General features: G+C 43.6%; 1 protein-coding gene across 2 annotated transcripts in view; it reads right to left on the bottom strand.

Moving 5' to 3' along the window:
• Positions 1-365: 365 nt before the first annotated feature.
• Positions 366-18,121, bottom strand: part of SORCS2 (sortilin related VPS10 domain containing receptor 2) — a 710,878-nt gene continuing 693,122 nt past the window's right edge. Inside the window, exons 23-28 of one of the 2 annotated variants that reach the window (XM_075260385.1) lie at positions 13,969-14,094; positions 12,078-12,177; positions 9,484-9,586; positions 7,431-7,588; positions 3,996-4,075; positions 366-1,032 (exon numbers count right to left, since the gene is read on the bottom strand). In XM_075260385.1, the coding sequence (XP_075116486.1) occupies positions 1,009-1,032; positions 3,996-4,075; positions 7,431-7,588; positions 9,484-9,586; positions 12,078-12,177; positions 13,969-14,094 (591 nt within the window). In that variant the 3' untranslated portion in view covers positions 366-1,008. The remainder of the gene's footprint in view (positions 1,033-3,995; positions 4,076-7,430; positions 7,589-9,483; positions 9,587-12,077; positions 12,178-13,968; positions 14,095-18,121) is intronic. The other variant, XM_075260393.1, reaches the window with a different exon arrangement.

Raw genomic sequence — 18,121 nt, 5'->3', positions numbered from 1 at the left:
CGGTCCTGTTTAAGTGTTAAAGACTTACTGTAAAACAAGCGGTGTAGCATGGGTAGGCAGTCTATTATATAGCAGATAGAACTACTTTAGTTCATGCAGCTTTTAGTGCCGAATGGTGGTCACCTAGACAGGACACAAGTGACTACTAGTCAACCCAACCTCACACACCCTGCAAAATACATTAATTTAACAAAATCGGTTATGGATATCGAATCCAGCACAGCCATCTTAGCGGTCAGAGATACATGAAGGCTTATCCATACCTTACCCTTTACTCATCAGATTCTAATAATCACTCCTATCTTCTTAATTTCTTTTTTTTTTAATTTTATTAATATTTTTCAAAGATACAAAAAATACCATTGCCCTGTGTTAATTTTTGCAACGACTATACCACAGTCTGGAATGTCTTACCATTTGGTGCAGAATCCCTGTTGTTAGGGAGAAGATCCTCCTACTTTGCAGGTGCTGTAGTGAAATAGTGCAGAAACTGACCCTATGTGCGGACATACTACTGGCGTATTAATACAGTATCGTTATATCACTGTCCTTTCCCAGAGCACATTGCCTTTATACAGAAACCAGGGTCGGGAGGGAGAGAAAAAAAAATCCAATGGCGGAAATATCCGTATTCTAAAGTAAACTTGAATCCTGGACGGGACGGGGGGGATCTAGATAAAAGGTAATAAAGTGTACACAGAATATGAATAGAACACAAAAATATGTGGTGGGTTACAAATTTGCTACCAGCTGAATATGAATTGTAACAATTCGTATGAAAACGAGTCCTTAAAACGTACAAGTCGATCGCTCTTCCGTAGTAGCAGACATTTGTATATCTTCGAAACGGGTTAGAAACAACTTCTCCGGTTGCTCTTACAGTCTGATAATCCAGTCTGGTGATTTACCAGGGAGAAATATTACAATAGAGGGAAGAGTCTGTGACGATTGTCTCCATATGTAAACATCAGCTAACCAGGTAGTTGTGCATTTCTCTGGAGTTAATACTTAAAACCACTCCTGAGTGATTACCTGCGAAGACGGAAAGAGAGAACGTTAGTCAGTTCCTTGGTCGCCCGTAAATGACAATTTTTATTAATTAAAAATGGGAAAAAAGGGCAATTTTATCACAAGAATGTCAAATAAAAAGGTGCGGTAAGAACAGAAAATAAAAATCAGTGTACTCTTATCCATGGTGGCTCATGGATGTTCATGGCGAGCCGGTGGGGGTCGTCTATCAGTGGCAAGGTGCATCGACTGTCTGTTGGGCATTAAAGTATAACTCCGCTTTGGAACATTGCTTTATAGTTGTAAAATTGGTTGAAAGTGGTAAAAAAAGTAGCAGAAATATTTTATCTTGTGGACGTCTTGACATACCGTATTTACTCGAGTATAAGCCGACCCGAATATAAGCCGAGGCCCCTAATTTTACCACAAAAAACTGGGAAAACTTATTGACTCGCGTATAAGCCGAAGGGGGGGGGGGGGGGGGGGAATGCAGCAGCTACTGGAAAATTTCCAAAATTAAAATGGCCGGAATTTTTGGGTGCAGTAGTTGCTGGGGAAGGGGAGGGGGTGTTTTGGTTGTCTGTCTGCCCCTTCCCTGAGCTTGAGGACTGAGTTTTCCCCCCACACACACTTGGAATTCAGCCTGGCTGAATATAGGGTATCTGCAGTGCTCCTATTAACCACTTCCCGACGGAACAGGAGCACTGCAGATCCCCTATATTCAGTAGATCGGGCACTGTCAGACACAGGGATACCTAATGTGTATGTGTTTCACAGTCATTTTCTACTTTTATATGTATTCTAGGGAAAGGAGGGATTTAGAACTTTTATTTACTTTATTTTTGTATTATATATTTTTTTTAAGCTTTTTTTTTTTCACACTCTTTTATGGGAGATTCTATACATTACTATTGCTGCCGGTCATAGACCCCCCCTCCCCCCTCAAAAAAGAAAAAAAAAAAGTTTTTTTTTCTTGCTTGACTCGAGTATAAGCCGAGGGGGGCTTTTTCAGCACAAAAACTGTGTATATACGGTAATTCCTTATTTATATAGAAACTGGATTGGAAATTTCACTGGTTGTCACTTGGAATCTGTTAACAGAGAGATGACAGACCCACCTCTAAAGTGATGAATATACAAGTCCAAAAATATCTCATGGCAGTAGATATAATCTTCTTGGTAAAGAATCCAATGCAGATTTAAGCCGGTTACACAGGACTGTGGGCTAACTGGCTGCCGTGAATGGACGGCACAGGCGGCACACAGGGGACACATGGATATCATCCATGTGCCGCCCATGCACCAGCCACTCTTCCACGGCCCCTTTCATTCAATATATAGAAGTTGCGGAAGCAGGGCCGCAAAATCAGAGAGGAATAGGACCTGTTTTATATTTTACAGGCAGACTGCCATCCCGCACACGTGACTGTGTAATTTATGGTCATGTGTACGGCCCATAGAAATGAATGGGTCAGTGTGCTACCCAGGAAAAATCCAGATAGCATGCTGACCATTCATACGATTGTGTGTAAGGGGGCTTAGAATCAGTCATCCAATGGGATACTGGCTAATATTATTGAGTTTAACCCCTTCGCAGTTATTTTAAATTTTTTGATTTTCATTCTTTCACCCTCCACCTTCCAAAAGCCATAACTTTTTATATTTCCGTTCACAGAGTTATATATGGAAAATCTGAATGGGGGGGGGCTTAGAAAAAAAAATGCATTTGTATCATATTCTTATAGGTTTTGTTTTCATGGCATTCACTGAGAAGCCAAAATGACACGTTTCCTATATTCTGTAGGTTGTTACGATTTTGGCAATACTAAATTTATCTAGTTTTGGTTCTGTGTTAACAACTTAAAGGGGCTCTATCAGCAAAATCATGCTGATAGAGCCCCACATATGTGTGAATAGCCTTTAAAAAGGCTATTCAGGCACCGTAAATGTTATATTAAACTACCCCCCCCCCCCAGTTTTAAAATAATACCCTTAAAAAGAATGTGATCTACTTACCCATCGTGCACGGTGGGCGGGCATTCAGTGTGCGCCATCTTCTTCATCCACGCCTCCTCTTCCTCCAATGTCCTCGGGTCCCGTCCTCCTCCGGCGCTCGCGAACTGACATTGATAAAAAAAAATGGCCTGGGCGCATGCGCAGTAGCCGTAGTAGAAGCCGCATGCTACTGCATATGCGCCCAGGCCATTTTTTTTTATCAATGTCAGTTCGCGAGCGCCAGAGGAGGACGGGACCCGAGGACATCGGAGGAAGAGGAGGCGTGGATGAAGAAGACTGCGCACCCTGAATGCCCCCCCAGCGTGCACGATGCGTAAGTAGATCACATTCTTTTTTAGGGTTTTAATGCCCTGCAGATGGTGTTAATGCCCATGATCAAAGACGACTCTGATCGTGATCTTTGCTGCCAGATATTATAGCGGCAGCTTTGCTTTTTAGTGGGCACCATATTTACAATATCGATATCCACCTTACCATTATGGTGGATTTTGGGAAGGGGCTAAAGGTATTTCAACCCTATGAAATTTTTAAAAAACAGCTTACAAAACTGCAAAATATTGAAGTCCCTGTGGTGCCGAAGTGTCACCGATCTCCGATTGTTCAACCTCATCTACTATGTTACTATGTATGAATGGTGTTTTTGTTAATTTACTAAGCTGTGCAATATTTTTATGGAATACCTCTCATCTCTCCAGACATCATGTTTTTAGTAAATACTCATAATCCCTAAAAATAATGGATCACTTTTTAAAAAAATATTCGGCCCAGTAGATCACTTACTGTTCGCTTTGGATGTGAATGGTGAACAAGACTTTGCGGCACTCAAGATCACCACAAGATGAGAAAACTCATCATTCAATGTAAAGTTTTACCATATAATACTGTTAAAAAGCGGAGTTTCACTTTAAGAGTGCATATAATCTTGAGGGTCAAAGGGATGGGAGTAGACATCCACCTAGCATGCCACTGACCTGCGATTGAACACTGGCAGGCACCGACAATAAAGGGACCTTGTAGCTGCTCAAGAATCCTCCTCTCCCAGAAAGTGTCACTGCAAGGCAATGGTGTGGAGGAATCCCAAGGTTGGGCCGTAAAAAAAACAAACAAACAAGCAAAAATAAAGTATATGGGAAAATGAAGTAGAGGATGAGTGAGAGCTTCTTGATGGATGCTCAATGGATGGACGCTCAATGACATAAAGGGCCACTAAGTCGATCGAGCAGAAGGTGGTTCATGCTCTCAAGACAATCTTAAAGCGTACCTATTGTTACACATAGACAGCTGTAAGTGTATATTAGATGTTCCCTGTAACCTGGAGGTTTTTCCTTTTTCCCCTTCCCTGCTGAGTGGGCGGGCTCTTCCTGGTGTGATGTCATGGGTGTTCTGTGTAATTTGAGCCAATCAAATCTCTCCTCCTCCCTGCTGTTTTGCTGTTTCTGCAGCTGCACCTCCCCTCCCTTTCTTCATCCCTATTTACTGTTTTACACCAGATGGATTTTTGGTGACTATGGAGGTTTCTGGACATAGATGAAGAAGATACCAACTTTAAACAGAGTAGGTACGCTTTAAGAACAAGAATTATTTTGTACATGGACAAAGATAAAGCTGAGTATTTTTGGTTTTCACGTGTTCCTTACGCCCCTTGTTAGATATCAGATTGTTTGTTTTTATTTAATGGGTTTTTTTTTTTACATTTAGTGGTCCTTTAAAAATAAATAAAATCAAGCAATGGATTTCAATGGTTTTGTAAAAGTAACATTCAAAGATGCGAAGTGCAAAGCATAAAAGTATTTGTGGCCTACACTGGTAATCTGGGTTGGCCGTGTGGCATTTCAATGTGTACAAGTCTACAGATATCACAATTACAGGTATAGAAGGGATTAGTAAGAGTTCCTTGTCTTCAAAATACGGTAACGTAAGCCGCAAAGCAAAGACATACAACATTGATACCATCAAAGAGAGCAGAAGACCATTGAGGATACGGGACAATGATCTTACAAGTCTTCCAGTAAAATACACTCATTGACAAAAAAAGTAATACACCAACTACTGCAAAACAAACATGTAATGGTAACAGGTCAGGTCTGATCAGACCCTAGGGCTTGCCACAAGACGGTGTAAAAGTAGCTTCCCTGCTGCCCTACAACAAGGCTCACAGAGGCTACTTTTGGGTAGAGTACTTCTTGATGTGATTGCTGACTGTTAGACTTGCCTCTAGAATGCACTTGAAGGCATTGTGCCCATCTGAGAGGCTTTGAAAGATGGTTGTATTGACAAACTGCAATAAATCCTGCCTTTGCTGTGGAGTAACACACTGCCCCAACTGCTGGTGTGGTAGATGGAAGCCATTACATACAACAGTCGGTTACCCCTCCTAGAGATACGAGGGACACTAACAGCTCAGTGATATGTACAGGTCATCCTGTGCCCACATGTGTTGCTTCTCATGGCAGGGCAGACAACTGGCATTTTTCAGTAGGATAATGCTCACCCACATACAGTAAGGGGTTCCCAGGAATGTCTCTGTAAGATTCTAACACCTCCGTGACCTGCCCCATCACCAGATTTATCACCAATTGAGCATTTATGGGACCAGCTGGGACATCAGCTTTGGCAGGATATAGAGCCTGTATACCTTCATGCTCAACCAAATCTTATATTGTATTTAGGCTAGAGGGATGAACAGGGCACTAGAGCCTCCTAACAATTGCACAGTTTTCCCCAATAACCTTCTCCTTTCGCTGTAATGTTGTGATCACTTACTTATACCATTCTGACATTCATGCTGAGTAACAACTCCCTCTCGGTGCAATATTTCTTTTGTCAATGAATGTAGTTCAGAACATTATGATATGGTTTCCACCCTTTGTTCTTTTCCAAAAACAATATCTAAAAACGTCAAAGACATGAACGCCCCCATTTGGATTTAGCTACGTATGTCTGGACTGAGAAAAATACTCAAATAATTATTTAAAAGGACTTTCTACTTTTATACATACTTGTACTAAGGAATGGTCTCAGGGCCTTGTAAGGAGACATGTTCATAAAAGTTACCATTACGGTTGAGCGATCGGGATCAGAAAGGATCTGATTCTGATCGGCGATCAAGTAAATTTCACGATTGTGATCAGAATTCCGATCCCGATCTTTTTTGGTAAGATCGAGGTCGGAGGTTATTTCCCTCAATGCTTGGCTACTGGCCAATCATTGTGGGAAAAGCTAACATTAGGGTTGAGCGATCAGGATCGGGAAAGATCGGATTCCAATCGGCGATCAAGCAAATTTCACGATCGGGATCGGCTGGAAAATGATCGAAAATCAGATTTTAAAAACGATCCTGAAATTTCAAGATTGGCTCAACCCTAGTTACCATATCAACACCATCAACTTTCCATCCCTTTATACCAGTGTTCCCGAACCTGCAAAACTGTAACCCCCAGCAATCCTAAACTTGATAGACGTTGTAGTTTAGGAATAGCTACAGACTTATAGATTTGGTCCCCGTTGTATTGTCTATACACCCATTATCCATACAGAAGGGAGCAAGATGGCTCCTGGTCACTGCATAATCTTAGAGAACAGTAGATGATAATAGAAGGATCAGTTGCTGGTATAAGGGTCCAACGTGAATTTCTTAGCAAAAGCTGTGTTCAATTTACCAGAAACTCAACATTTTTCTAGTGACAACCATGTCTTATTTATGAAACATATAATGTGTCTGTGTATTAGATTATATTTGACTCATCTAAAAGGGGTTCACCCATTAGAACAGCCCCTGTACAATTGCCCTATGAGGACATATGTACGTCACAAAGTGTGTCTTCTGCTTGGAAATCCCTTCCATTAGCTAAATTGGACAACTGCCTCAGAGAGTCCTCTCTGGAGGACTCAACATGACCACTTATTATATGGTCACCCATTTATAGTAAATGGATGCCATGTAATACCACATTTCTCCTGTGGTGGCCACTGAAGGAGAAATGTGTGACTGTCTACAGATCCTAGAAATCAGTTGTGATTTACCATTGAATAGAAATATTACAATCTTTGTGATCCTTTGTTCTCCTTAGATGTTCTCACTAATCCTCCTGAAAGATTGTGGACATGTTCGGGGGGGAGTCAGTGAAGATGGCTGACTTGGCTTGTTCAACAATTCAGTAGGAACTGAGCCGTGTTTCGAGGCATCTCATATTGAACAAGATTGTCAAACCAATATGAAGAACACAATTCTTAACGTTTTCTCAGCAATGAGAAGATTGGCGCCCACAACTGAGAAGGTCTAAGACATCTTGGTTATGATGAGACCTGCACCTCTATGGTCATCTTGGTTTATAGTTTTTGGGATTACGCTATGAAACAATACAATAATTTCTACTCCATACATCTTACTACCAGTGTTTCATTACCTCTTGCATTTCCTAGTGTTTGCGTGTCCATGTCATCATCAATGAACTCTTCTCCCTGGATGATATTTTGTGTGTCTTCGCTGTGATTCACAGGACTTGTCATCTCCTGCTCCTTCTCGTTGTGCATCTGAGCGTAGACGTTCCTGCCTGGCATTTTCCTGTGTCACACATAAACATTGAGGAAAGTAAACTAGTAGCTTTTAACATTGGTAACAGAACACTATATTTAGGTGATGTAACTGAGCCCGAGAAGTTTAGAAGGTTAACGTTAAGACCAAACGTTGCGAAAGAAGTGCTCAAAAAATCCAGGTTTTCACCAACGTATGGTCTGACATTAAGGCTAGAAAATCCTCGCTGTTTCTTACTTCCGTGCAGCAATGACATCACATTCATTATCTAAGGGACTGCTACAGGGAATCACAGGCCGCAGCGGTTACATACTATACATGTCCATGTTACTGTTGAGGTCCCAAAATCAGCCTCAGATTCCGCCCTAATTCTGCCTCCAACTGTATTCAATGGGAGGCAGATATCAGAACAGGACGCTGAAAAAATACACTCACCGGCCACTTTATTAGGTACACCATGCTAGTAACGGGTTGGACCCCCTTTTGCCTTCAGAACTGCCTCAATTCTTCGTGGCATAGATTCAACAAGGTGCTGGAAGCATTCCTCAGAGATTTTGGTCCATATTGACATGATGGCATCACACAGTTGCCGCAGATTTGTCGGCTGCACATCCATGATGCGAATCTCCCGTTCCACCACATCCCAAAGATGCTCTATTGGATTGAGATCTGGTGACTGTGGAGGCCATTGGAGTACAGTGAACTCATTGTCATGTTCAAGAAACCAGTCTGAGATGATTCCAGCTTTATGACATGGCATTGCATTATCCTGCTGAAAGTAGCCATCAGATGTTGGGTACATTGTGGTCATAAAGGGATGGACATGGTCAGCAACAATACTCAGGTAGGCTTTGGCGTTGCAACGATGCTCAATTGGTACCAAGGGGCCCAAAGAGTGCCAAGAAAATATTCCCCACACCATGACACCACCACCACCAGCCTGAACCGTTACCGATACAAGGCAGGATGGATCCATGCTTTCATGTTGTTGACGCCAAATTCTGACCCTACCATCCGAATGTCGCAGCAGAAATCGAGACTCATCAGACCAGGCAACGTTTTTCCAATCTTCAATTGTCCAATTTCGATGAGCTTGTGCAAATTGTAGCCTCAGTTTCCTGTTCTTAGCTGAAAGGAGTGGCACCCGGTGTGGTCTTCTGCTGCTGTAGCCCATCTGCCTCAAAGTTCGACGTACTGTGCGGCGTTCAGAGATGCTCTTCTGGCTACCTTGGTTGTAACGGGTGGCTATTTGAGTCACTGTTGCCTTTCTATCAGCTCGAACCAGTCTGGCCATTCTCCTCTGACCTCTGGCATCAACAACGCATTTCCGCCCACAGAACTGCCGCTCACTGGATGTTTTTTCTTTTTCGGACCATTCTCTGTAAACCCTAGAGATGGTTGTGCGTGAAAATCCCAGTAGATCAGCAGTTTCTGAAATACTCAGACCAGCCCTTCCGGCACCAACAACCATGCCACGTTCAAAGGCACTCAAATCACCTTTCTTCCCCATACTGATGCTCGGTTTGAACTGCAGGAGATTGTCTTGACCATGTCTACATGCCTAAATGCACTGAGTTGCCGCCATGTGATTGGCTGATTAGAAATTAAGTGTTAATGAGCAGTTGGACAGCTGTACCTAATAAAGTGGCCGGTGAGTGTAAGTCTCCTGCTCAATCTTGCTGCAGATTCCGCGACTATTCCAGCCGTGACTTGGGGCTCCCCAATGATTAGGCCCATTCATCTGGGTCCCAGGAGCTGTCAATGCTCTGCTTCGGAGCAGAAACAATGCCCAGAGGGACCAAGTGGTGATATCTTCAAAGGCGCTTACCCGTAGAAGGAACACAGGTCCACAGTTGAGAGTGTATTTGAGATCACACGTTTCTGGGGTCAGTAACACAAGTAATACCTTGATGGATGATACTTACCTCTTGAACTTATAGAGAATGAAACCTCCGACCGCTACAAGACAGATGGCGAAGATAATCACTATAGCCCAATACCCTCCTGCTCCTCCAATCGCCCGGGACTCTGCAGGAGAAAGCATTGGTTAAGTTAGTGAGTGAAGTCTAATAGGTTGGGGCATAGATGGGGAGATTTTTGACTGTGCTTACTTAAACCACTGTGTAATATCTATGGGGAAGATTTATGAAGACTGATGTATTCAATGCCAGTCTTTATGTCCTCAGCACCAGTGGAGGGTGCGCTAGGGTATAACTCGGGTGCACTCTTGCACCTGCACATTGAAACCAAGCAGGTACAAATATGCCAGTAAACTGGTGTAAATGATAATAAATCTTTGTGTCCGGCTTAAAAAAACGGTTTCCCCGTGGACAGGCCGCAGGCGGTCACCTTTACAAACCCATTCAAGTGAAAGGGGTTTAAATCTGACCGCTGGGTTTCCGTTCCCTGTCCAGTTTTGCTGGGGCTGAAAACCCGACGGACAAACCAGACACCGGGCTCAAGTGTGAACCGCCCCTTACCCTCTTTAACCATTAGAAAAATTTTATTAAGTTTTTCAAAGAAAAGGCAGAACATTATAAATCAAAAGTGTTGCTGGTAGAAAGGAAGGAGGGGGGGGGGGGGGGATTTAGGAATGACTGGGGAGACAACTGCAGACAAGTCCAGGGAAGAAACGGGTAATGACAAGTGAGGAGGGGGCATGGAAGTGCAGCAAGGTGTAAAGTATAACATATAGAACAATATATGTTATTTATGTTATTAAGGGCTCGTTCACATCTGCGGCCCGGTCTCCGTACTTAGGTTTCCGTTTCCTGCCTAAAACACAGGCAGGATACGGAAACCTGCAGGAGACTTTCTCACCCATTCATTTGAATGGGTGAGAAAGCTGTCCGGCCGTGCGCGGCAGTGAGCGTTTTGCGCTCTCCGCCGCGAAACCGGGTTTTATAATCCGGACACAGAGTCGGACATGCAGTACTCTGTGTCCGGATAAAAAAATCCGGTTTCGCGGCGGAGAGCGCAAAACGCTCACCGCCGCGCACGGCCGGACCCGGTCTATGGTTTCCGTCTTCTGGCATGCAGAAGACGGAAACCATAGAACGGAGACCCCAGACGCAGGTGTGAACCCAGCGATATTGATATATATATATATATATATATATATATATATATACATAACGTATAACCATTACAGAGCATATAAGGAAATGGAGAGAGCATTAAGGTGGGGAAGAGGTCCTATGACCTAGGAGAAGGAGTGTAGAAAGACGTCTGAAAAGAGGGAGAGTAATAGAAGACATTTCACATTGTTACCCATTTGCTTATCAGTGTAAGTGATCAGTATGAAAATCCTGTAAAACCCCTTTAAATGGAGTGTTTCACCAGAACCTAGCATATCAACCCTGTCCCGTAGATAGATTAGGGTTAGGGACAACCGAAACAAATTGTGTTTTCCCCTTGTGGATCACTGTCTCTCTTAGGGTAAGTTCATACGGAGTTTGTTGAACCGGAACCTGAGGCGGAGGCCGCCTCAGATTCCGGCCCAAAAACCGGGTAGCCGTGACTGAAAGCCGGTGCACTGCAGTGGCATCCAGCCGCGCGCTCTGTTCTGGATTAGGCCCAATGAATAGGCCTAGTCCGGAGGAGGGAGTGTCTTCAGGCCGAATCGTGCGGTGACTCGGCCTGAAGAATGAGCACCTCGCTTCTTTTTTTCCAGTAGCCAGAAGAAAAGGCTCCTGGAAGAAAACTCCTGAGCGGTTCCCATTGATTTCAATGGGAGCTGTCTTTTTGGTCAGGATTTTGAGGCGGATACGAAAACTGTGTGTGAAATTACCGTAACCGAGATCATGCATTTTCTTAGACAAATGAGCTCTTTGGAGCAATGACAACACCCTCATTGATCCATAGAGCCCATTTGTCACAAGAGGATCGCTATGTGATTCAGGTGTCCCTAACCCTAATCTATCTGCGAGGTCAGGATTCATCTGCTTAGGTCTAGTAACAGATTCCCTTTAAGTATGAAAGAATACATCCAGTACTGTATCATTCTCTATAGCGAACTAGTAACGCTAGGTTCACACCTGCGTTCATGTGTCCGTACTATGGTTTCCGTCTTCTGCATGGCAGAAGACGGAAACCATAGACCGGGTCCGGCCGTGAGTGGCGGTGAGCGTTTTAGGCTCTCCGCCGCGAAACCGGATTTTTTTATCTGGACACAGAGTACTGCATGTCCGACTCTGTGTCCGGATTATAAAACCCGGTTTCGCGGCGGAGAGCCTAAAACGCTCACTGCCGCGCACGGCCGGACAGCTTTCTCACCCATTCAAATGAATGGGTGAGAAAGTCTCCTGCAGGCTTCCGTCTCCTGCATCTGTTTTATGCAGGAAACGGAAACCTGCAATAAGGACCCATGAACGCAGATGTGAACGAGCCCTAAGACAGATGGTGAGAAGGTACGTAATACATATGTATGTGCAAGGTGAGTTACTAGGGAAACCATAATGGCTGCCATTAGTGTAATAGACCCTAAAAGAGAAGAAGAGACTTAAAGAGAAGACGTTACCTGATTCAGAGTCGCCTAATGTTACCAGAACCCAAAATCCGCCTCTGAGGAAGAAGGTAATATTATGTGCGTTCAAGGCCTGTTTTATCACTGATATCCTCTAAAAGAAGAATTAAAGAAAATTCTGTCACTTCCGTGTTACAATGATTCATATATATATATATATAAAAAAAAAAAGTAAAAAAAACAATAGAAAAATTATTAAATACAAAATGAAACAAATTCCTATTATATCGCTGGATTGAAAAAAAATAAAATAAACTAGAAAGAAACAAATCAATCATCTATCATTTTAATTAAATTTCTTTTTCCTCTTTTTTTTTTCTGCTGTCATATTAAACACACAAATGTAAGAAACAATAGTATAAAATAATAAAAAAAAAAAAAAACCTACTCGTATTATCCAAACAATTATTTTGAATTGTGGAAGTTAATTGACGTTTTTTTGGGGGGTTTTTTAACAAATATTTATAAAAATTCAGATTAATTATTTAACATTTTTAATTAAATTTTGTGTCGGATGATAAAAACAAAAAAGATCAGAACAATCACGAGGGGCTGGAAAAGCGAAACGTTAATTCATCCATTCATCTTCCTGCAGATAAGGAAATGATTACCTGAAACAATATCACAGCGGCTCGGAATTATTAACGCTTTTAACCGAGCCAATTATTTCGCCGCCATCATTATACAATCAAAATATAATTACGATAGGATCAGAAAAAAAAACAAAGCCTCAGATATATTCATCCCCTTATCGACAACAAGCATTCAATTCATCTTCGGCAACAAAAGATCGTAACGCGTACAGAGTACGAATAAGAAAAACCCACTTTGCATATATTAATCCCAGGCTAACGTGCTCAATATTAATGACTCGTGTCAAAATTTAATTTATTTGTACGCTCTGGGATAGTCAACTATCCGGATAACAATGAAAAAAAAAGTGAAACAGAATATAAAAGCGTAAAAAATAAATCCGCAAAGGTTTTGATTTTATTGCTTTGACTATGTAAGCGGCCATTTTCTTGTGGCCGGTGGGTATGCACAGTCTGCTTTGCCCTAGGGCCGAGGCCTAGAAGTTTGAAGCCACCGCCGGAAGAAGAGACGAAGAGAGGCCGTTCCTGAAGAAGATGGAGGCAGCGCTGGAGAGTTCTCTCGCAGCACTGGGGACACCCCCAGTGCTGTTTGAGAGCTGGGGCCCACCCCCAGTGCTGCGAGAGAACTCATTTGCATACCGACGAAAACTGGGAATTCTACGGAACGGCGGCGCGGAGAAGACATCTAAAGGTAGGAGAAGAATAGCCTTTCTTAAGGCTATTCTGACGTGTTAGGGATAGAAAATTGAGTTTTATTGATAGGATCCCTTTAAAGAGGGCCTACTATTAGGATTTGCTAACTATGAGGATTCACTAACACAGACATATGAGAAGAGGTGACAGGTCCTCTTTATACCATGATCTATGGGTATAGAGAGGAGGGGGCTTAAGGGATCCTACTGCAGATAGGCTTTAAATTGCTTATCTAAACTCCCTATGCTTGACGTATAACCATCCTCGGAGCTGTACTATACTAACATCACATCCTAGAGTTATAGGGCCTGCTTGCTTTATTGCGGACAGTTCCATTTTCTGATCATAGATTGCTTGCTCTGGCTCTTGATTCATGACAAACAGGAATATTTTGTTGCACGACGATTTATATCTGCTGGCCGGCAGCTTTCATGCATTTGGCACCAGGGAGAAGGGAAGCGATAGAATCTATAGACCAAGAAATATTCACGTTGTAAAAGTGTTCATATAACAAACTATGATATTCTCCCGAGCTCTGCTCTACTACCCGGTCAGTGATGAGAGGGGGCTGATTTACAGTAAGGCCTTCTATACCGCACCTTGTCAGTGGGGACACTTCTCTTCCGCTTTGGTTGATTTGCCGGTGGTAGTAGATACAAGTCTGCCATGGTCGGTAAGCCAGGTTTCACCACCGTCACAAGAGTTTGCTCCGGAATATTTGTTTCCTGTAAATATATGAAAAAGATGGGTTATTTCTGCTCATATAGGCAGAGACAAGGAGAGGTAAGTGTATGAATCGGGTAATTTTAATGGCAGTGACATGGCCAGTTTTATCATATGTGTGACAAATTTACTGAAAAGGTACGCAGATGTCAGAAAAGTAATAAACTAGTTGCTCCATTTGGCATAAAAAGTTTAATTTTCTCTTTTTTGACAGTGGAAGGCTAAGTGTAATAAATCTTCATGTAGTGAAGGTGAGGGTGACTTATGGAGTAGTGGTAGATGGGACCACTGTGAACTATTTAAGTTATGCCAGTCCTTATGGGCCCCCTAATGTGATTGCACCCTCTGCACCCCCTCAAGTTACACCCCTGTGTAGAACATAGGGCTGATGTAGGGCTGTCCTAAAGTTCATGGATGGATCAGCCGAGAGTAGGTAAGAGCAGACTACCAAGAGTACAGAGTTTTCTTAGAAGCTGGTAGCCACTTTACAGAAATGGAGAGTGCTGGGAAATGAAAGAATAGCTCCAAAATGTTTTCTCTAGGTCCACCCTACATCTATACATCGGGCGCATGTCCATTTATAATTGCAATGCAATAGAATATCAAAGGTCTGGATTTTAGTGATGGCCTCCAAAGTCAATTCCAAATGGGTTTGCCTGTGGACCTATTAGGGTGCATTCACACGATGTCTTTTGGCACGTAATGTGCCACGTAGACGCCGCGGGATCTTTTGCGGCGCTATTGTGGTGCTATTGTGGCGCTATTTTGCGGCCGCCGCAATATCACAGCCGCAAAATGTCGCCGTGTATACGGTACCGGCTCCAATTGAAAACAATGGGAGCGTATACGGCCCGCAAAAGATCCCGCGGCGTCTACGTGGCACATTACGTGCCAAAAGACATCGTGTGAATGCACCCTTATGTTGGACAGACATATTAGATGGCTATTTTTTCCGATCTACTCCATACACATGTATGCTCAACTTGAGTAGAGGGGGAAAGTCGAAGGCAAAGTCCTCTGGCTTATTTCCAAGACAGATTGCTCACTTTTTCTCTCCTCCAGCATTTGCCATCAGGGAAGAGTCAAGAGATCCCCATATAGAGTAGATGGTTGGTCGGTCCTTCCAAAATTGGCCGATTTTTCTTGAAATTACTGCAATGTGTATGAGCAGCTCTATTGGATGAACAAAGATCCTCTGGTGCCCCAGTCTGAAGAATCGCAATAACATTGTGGACAGATTGGGGGACCTCATAAAGACCTGCAAAGTGTACGCCACCAGATTTTATGTCCCCTGTAGTGATGATCGAGTAGCATTCGATCGAATACCTCACCGGCATAGGTATGCATGTAACTGGCCGAACACCAAGAGGTTAAACGCATCGAATATTCGACCATGGGAAGAATATGCAAATCTGTCTTCCATGATGTAATTAGGAAGTCAGGTGCCTCAGTGTTGCAAACCAACACTGAGGCACCTGACTTCCTAATTACATCATGGAAGACAGATTTGCATATTCTTCCCATGGTCCCTTGCAAAGTGGAGTGCTAAAGGCTTAATAAGTCTCCACACACCTATATGGTGGTCTCTCCCCAAGGAGTGACGATATCCCCCTAACCCCGAATATTCGAAGCATTTAACCCCTTTGCTTTTCGGCCGATTACACGCATACCTATGCCGGCGAGATATTCGATCGAATACTACTCGCTCATCGCTAGTCCCCTGCATTGGAGGACTGGGCATTGTCATAACTCAAGGTCTAGGGCCATCTTTTACCTAGCATAGATTTTTGATGAATATGGTGCAGGTGAAGGCCTTGCCCACACCCGCTTGACCTTGCCCACTGAGACAAGGCCTGTAATAAATGTCACTTGGCCGATTTGTGACTATGGGGGAGGAAGAATAATGAATTCCTCCTTTGTATAGAAAAACATCAGATTCTGTTTCTTTAACAAACCGACCCTGTCTATACAATATGTCACATATGTAATAGAACAAATATATGGGGAAAGCGTCTCGCTCTGCAGCCAAAGGCCTTAAATAGGAGGAAAACTGAAAATGACATTGAGAGCAATAAAACCAGCGTCCAGGTATGTAAGGACCATAAATTGCCTTTTAATCAGACATCTGCCTAAGCAAACCCGATACTCTGTGTACAGCCAAGTATACAGCACAGTGATGTACTGTCTCCAGGATTCCTCCCGCTGCCCCGACATCTGAGCTTTGGACTGAATCTCGCAGTGTGTATCTTTTGACAATAATGGAACACGACCCGTAACTCACATTTTGGAGAAGAGAATCGCACATTTTTAATCAAATTTCCAAATAAACATTAGTCCCGCCAGTTTAGTGGCGCGGATCTGCCAAGGCTGCAAAATCTGCATATAAATCATGTCCTGGTGTTTTTTTTTTATCTGGGGCACAAAACCAAATAATAAAGTCTCACATAATGAAACGTCCTCATCATCTGTCACTATACACTCCAGGCCCCCGGAAAGGATATGAAGCCTGGCTGGTGTACATAGACACAGCAGGAAATATGAGATATTAGATTTATGATGAATATTGATCCATCCTGTAATATCATGCGATTATTTCATAATACTAAAAATAAAAGAAAATGGCTAGGCTTAAAAGATTATAGTCAGACGTTATGCACACAGCAAAGCCTATATGCACACAGAGTCCCTATGATTCAGTATTACGGGCCCTTAAAGAGCACCTTTCACCCCCTCCACCTATTAGCATTTTCAATAGGCACCGCTTCACTGATTCCAGCACAGTTGGAATTTTTTCTCTAGTCCCCACCGTTTCCGAGTAATCATTTTTGTAATTTTCCGCACAAGTAGACTCTCTACCTTCAGGTGGGCGGTCCTTTGCTGCAGCAGATAGACAGGGACCGCCCACTTACAGCAGGGGACATAACTGTGCTGAAACTAGCAGCAATGATTGCTCAGGAATGGTGGAGGCTAGAGAAATAATTCCAACTGTGCCAGAATCAGTGGAGCAGCACCTATTGGAAGATGCAAAGACTTGGAGTTGATGTAAGTGGTGAAAGATAATCCTTAAAAGGGTTATTTGGAATTAGGCCAAAAAAATAAAACCTAAAAAAGTGTCAGGGTAATGGCCCTGATACCTACCTACATCCATGCTTTGCTCATATTGCCTTTAAGGGTATGACTGTGAAAAAAAAATTGCTTCCCTGTCGTCCTCAACAGCGGCACAATGTGGGGTATTTCTGCCCCTGTGTGCTGGTAGGACAGGCGGATATTTAATTAGCCAATAAGATGCGTGGCAGGCCCTATAAGAGGGCACAAGAACCTCCCCTCTGCGTGTTTTTTTCTGTCCTGTGTGGACAGAGGACAGGTGTGAGGACTTGTGTCCTCTTACAGGGCTCAGCTGTTGAGCTTGATGTTTTTGTCAAAATCACCCTCTTCCTATGGAGAGGGTGCTGGTTAGCCTGCGTTGGCTTTTCCCCCTGAATCCTCCTTCTCCTCCCCCGCTCCCTCCCCTCTCCTCCTTACCCTTTCAGCGTCTGTTGAGCGCTGATCCTCAGAGCTGCACCACGCCACTGCGTCCGTGGTTACGGCGGGTCCGTGCGGCAGCCGGAACTCCTCTGTATGGCTGCATTCGCGGCGGCCGCACTTTGCTTGCGCTCACTTCCGGTTTTGACCGGAAGTTCGCGGCGCGGGTTAGAGGTCAGGCCGGCCGGCGGCACGGCCAGCTAAACTATCCTTCACTTCACTTCAGGCTCCACTCCCAGTGTTCGGAGCCCTAGCGGAGGAGAGGGTGAGTGTTCCCCTGGCTTGGGGATTGCTGGGGAGGGGAGATAGTAGCCTTTATTAACCCCTGTTTTGGGGTAGTGGATGGGAGCGGTTAGCTCCTCCCATTTCCGGCCGGCCAGGTTAAAGGTCAGGCCGGCCGTGTCACTTGTACCTTCCTGCTGCATCTGGAAGGCTGTGCTATTATTGTGAGTCTGTTATTGGTCTCACTGGCATTGCGTTTGCGTTTGTTAACCTGAGTCTGGTTAT

Source organism: Leptodactylus fuscus, chromosome 1 (genome assembly GCF_031893055.1).
Source record: "Leptodactylus fuscus isolate aLepFus1 chromosome 1, aLepFus1.hap2, whole genome shotgun sequence".
NCBI lineage: Eukaryota > Metazoa > Chordata > Amphibia > Anura > Leptodactylidae > Leptodactylus > Leptodactylus fuscus.
This window is presented reverse-complemented; position numbering and strand designations above follow the sequence as displayed.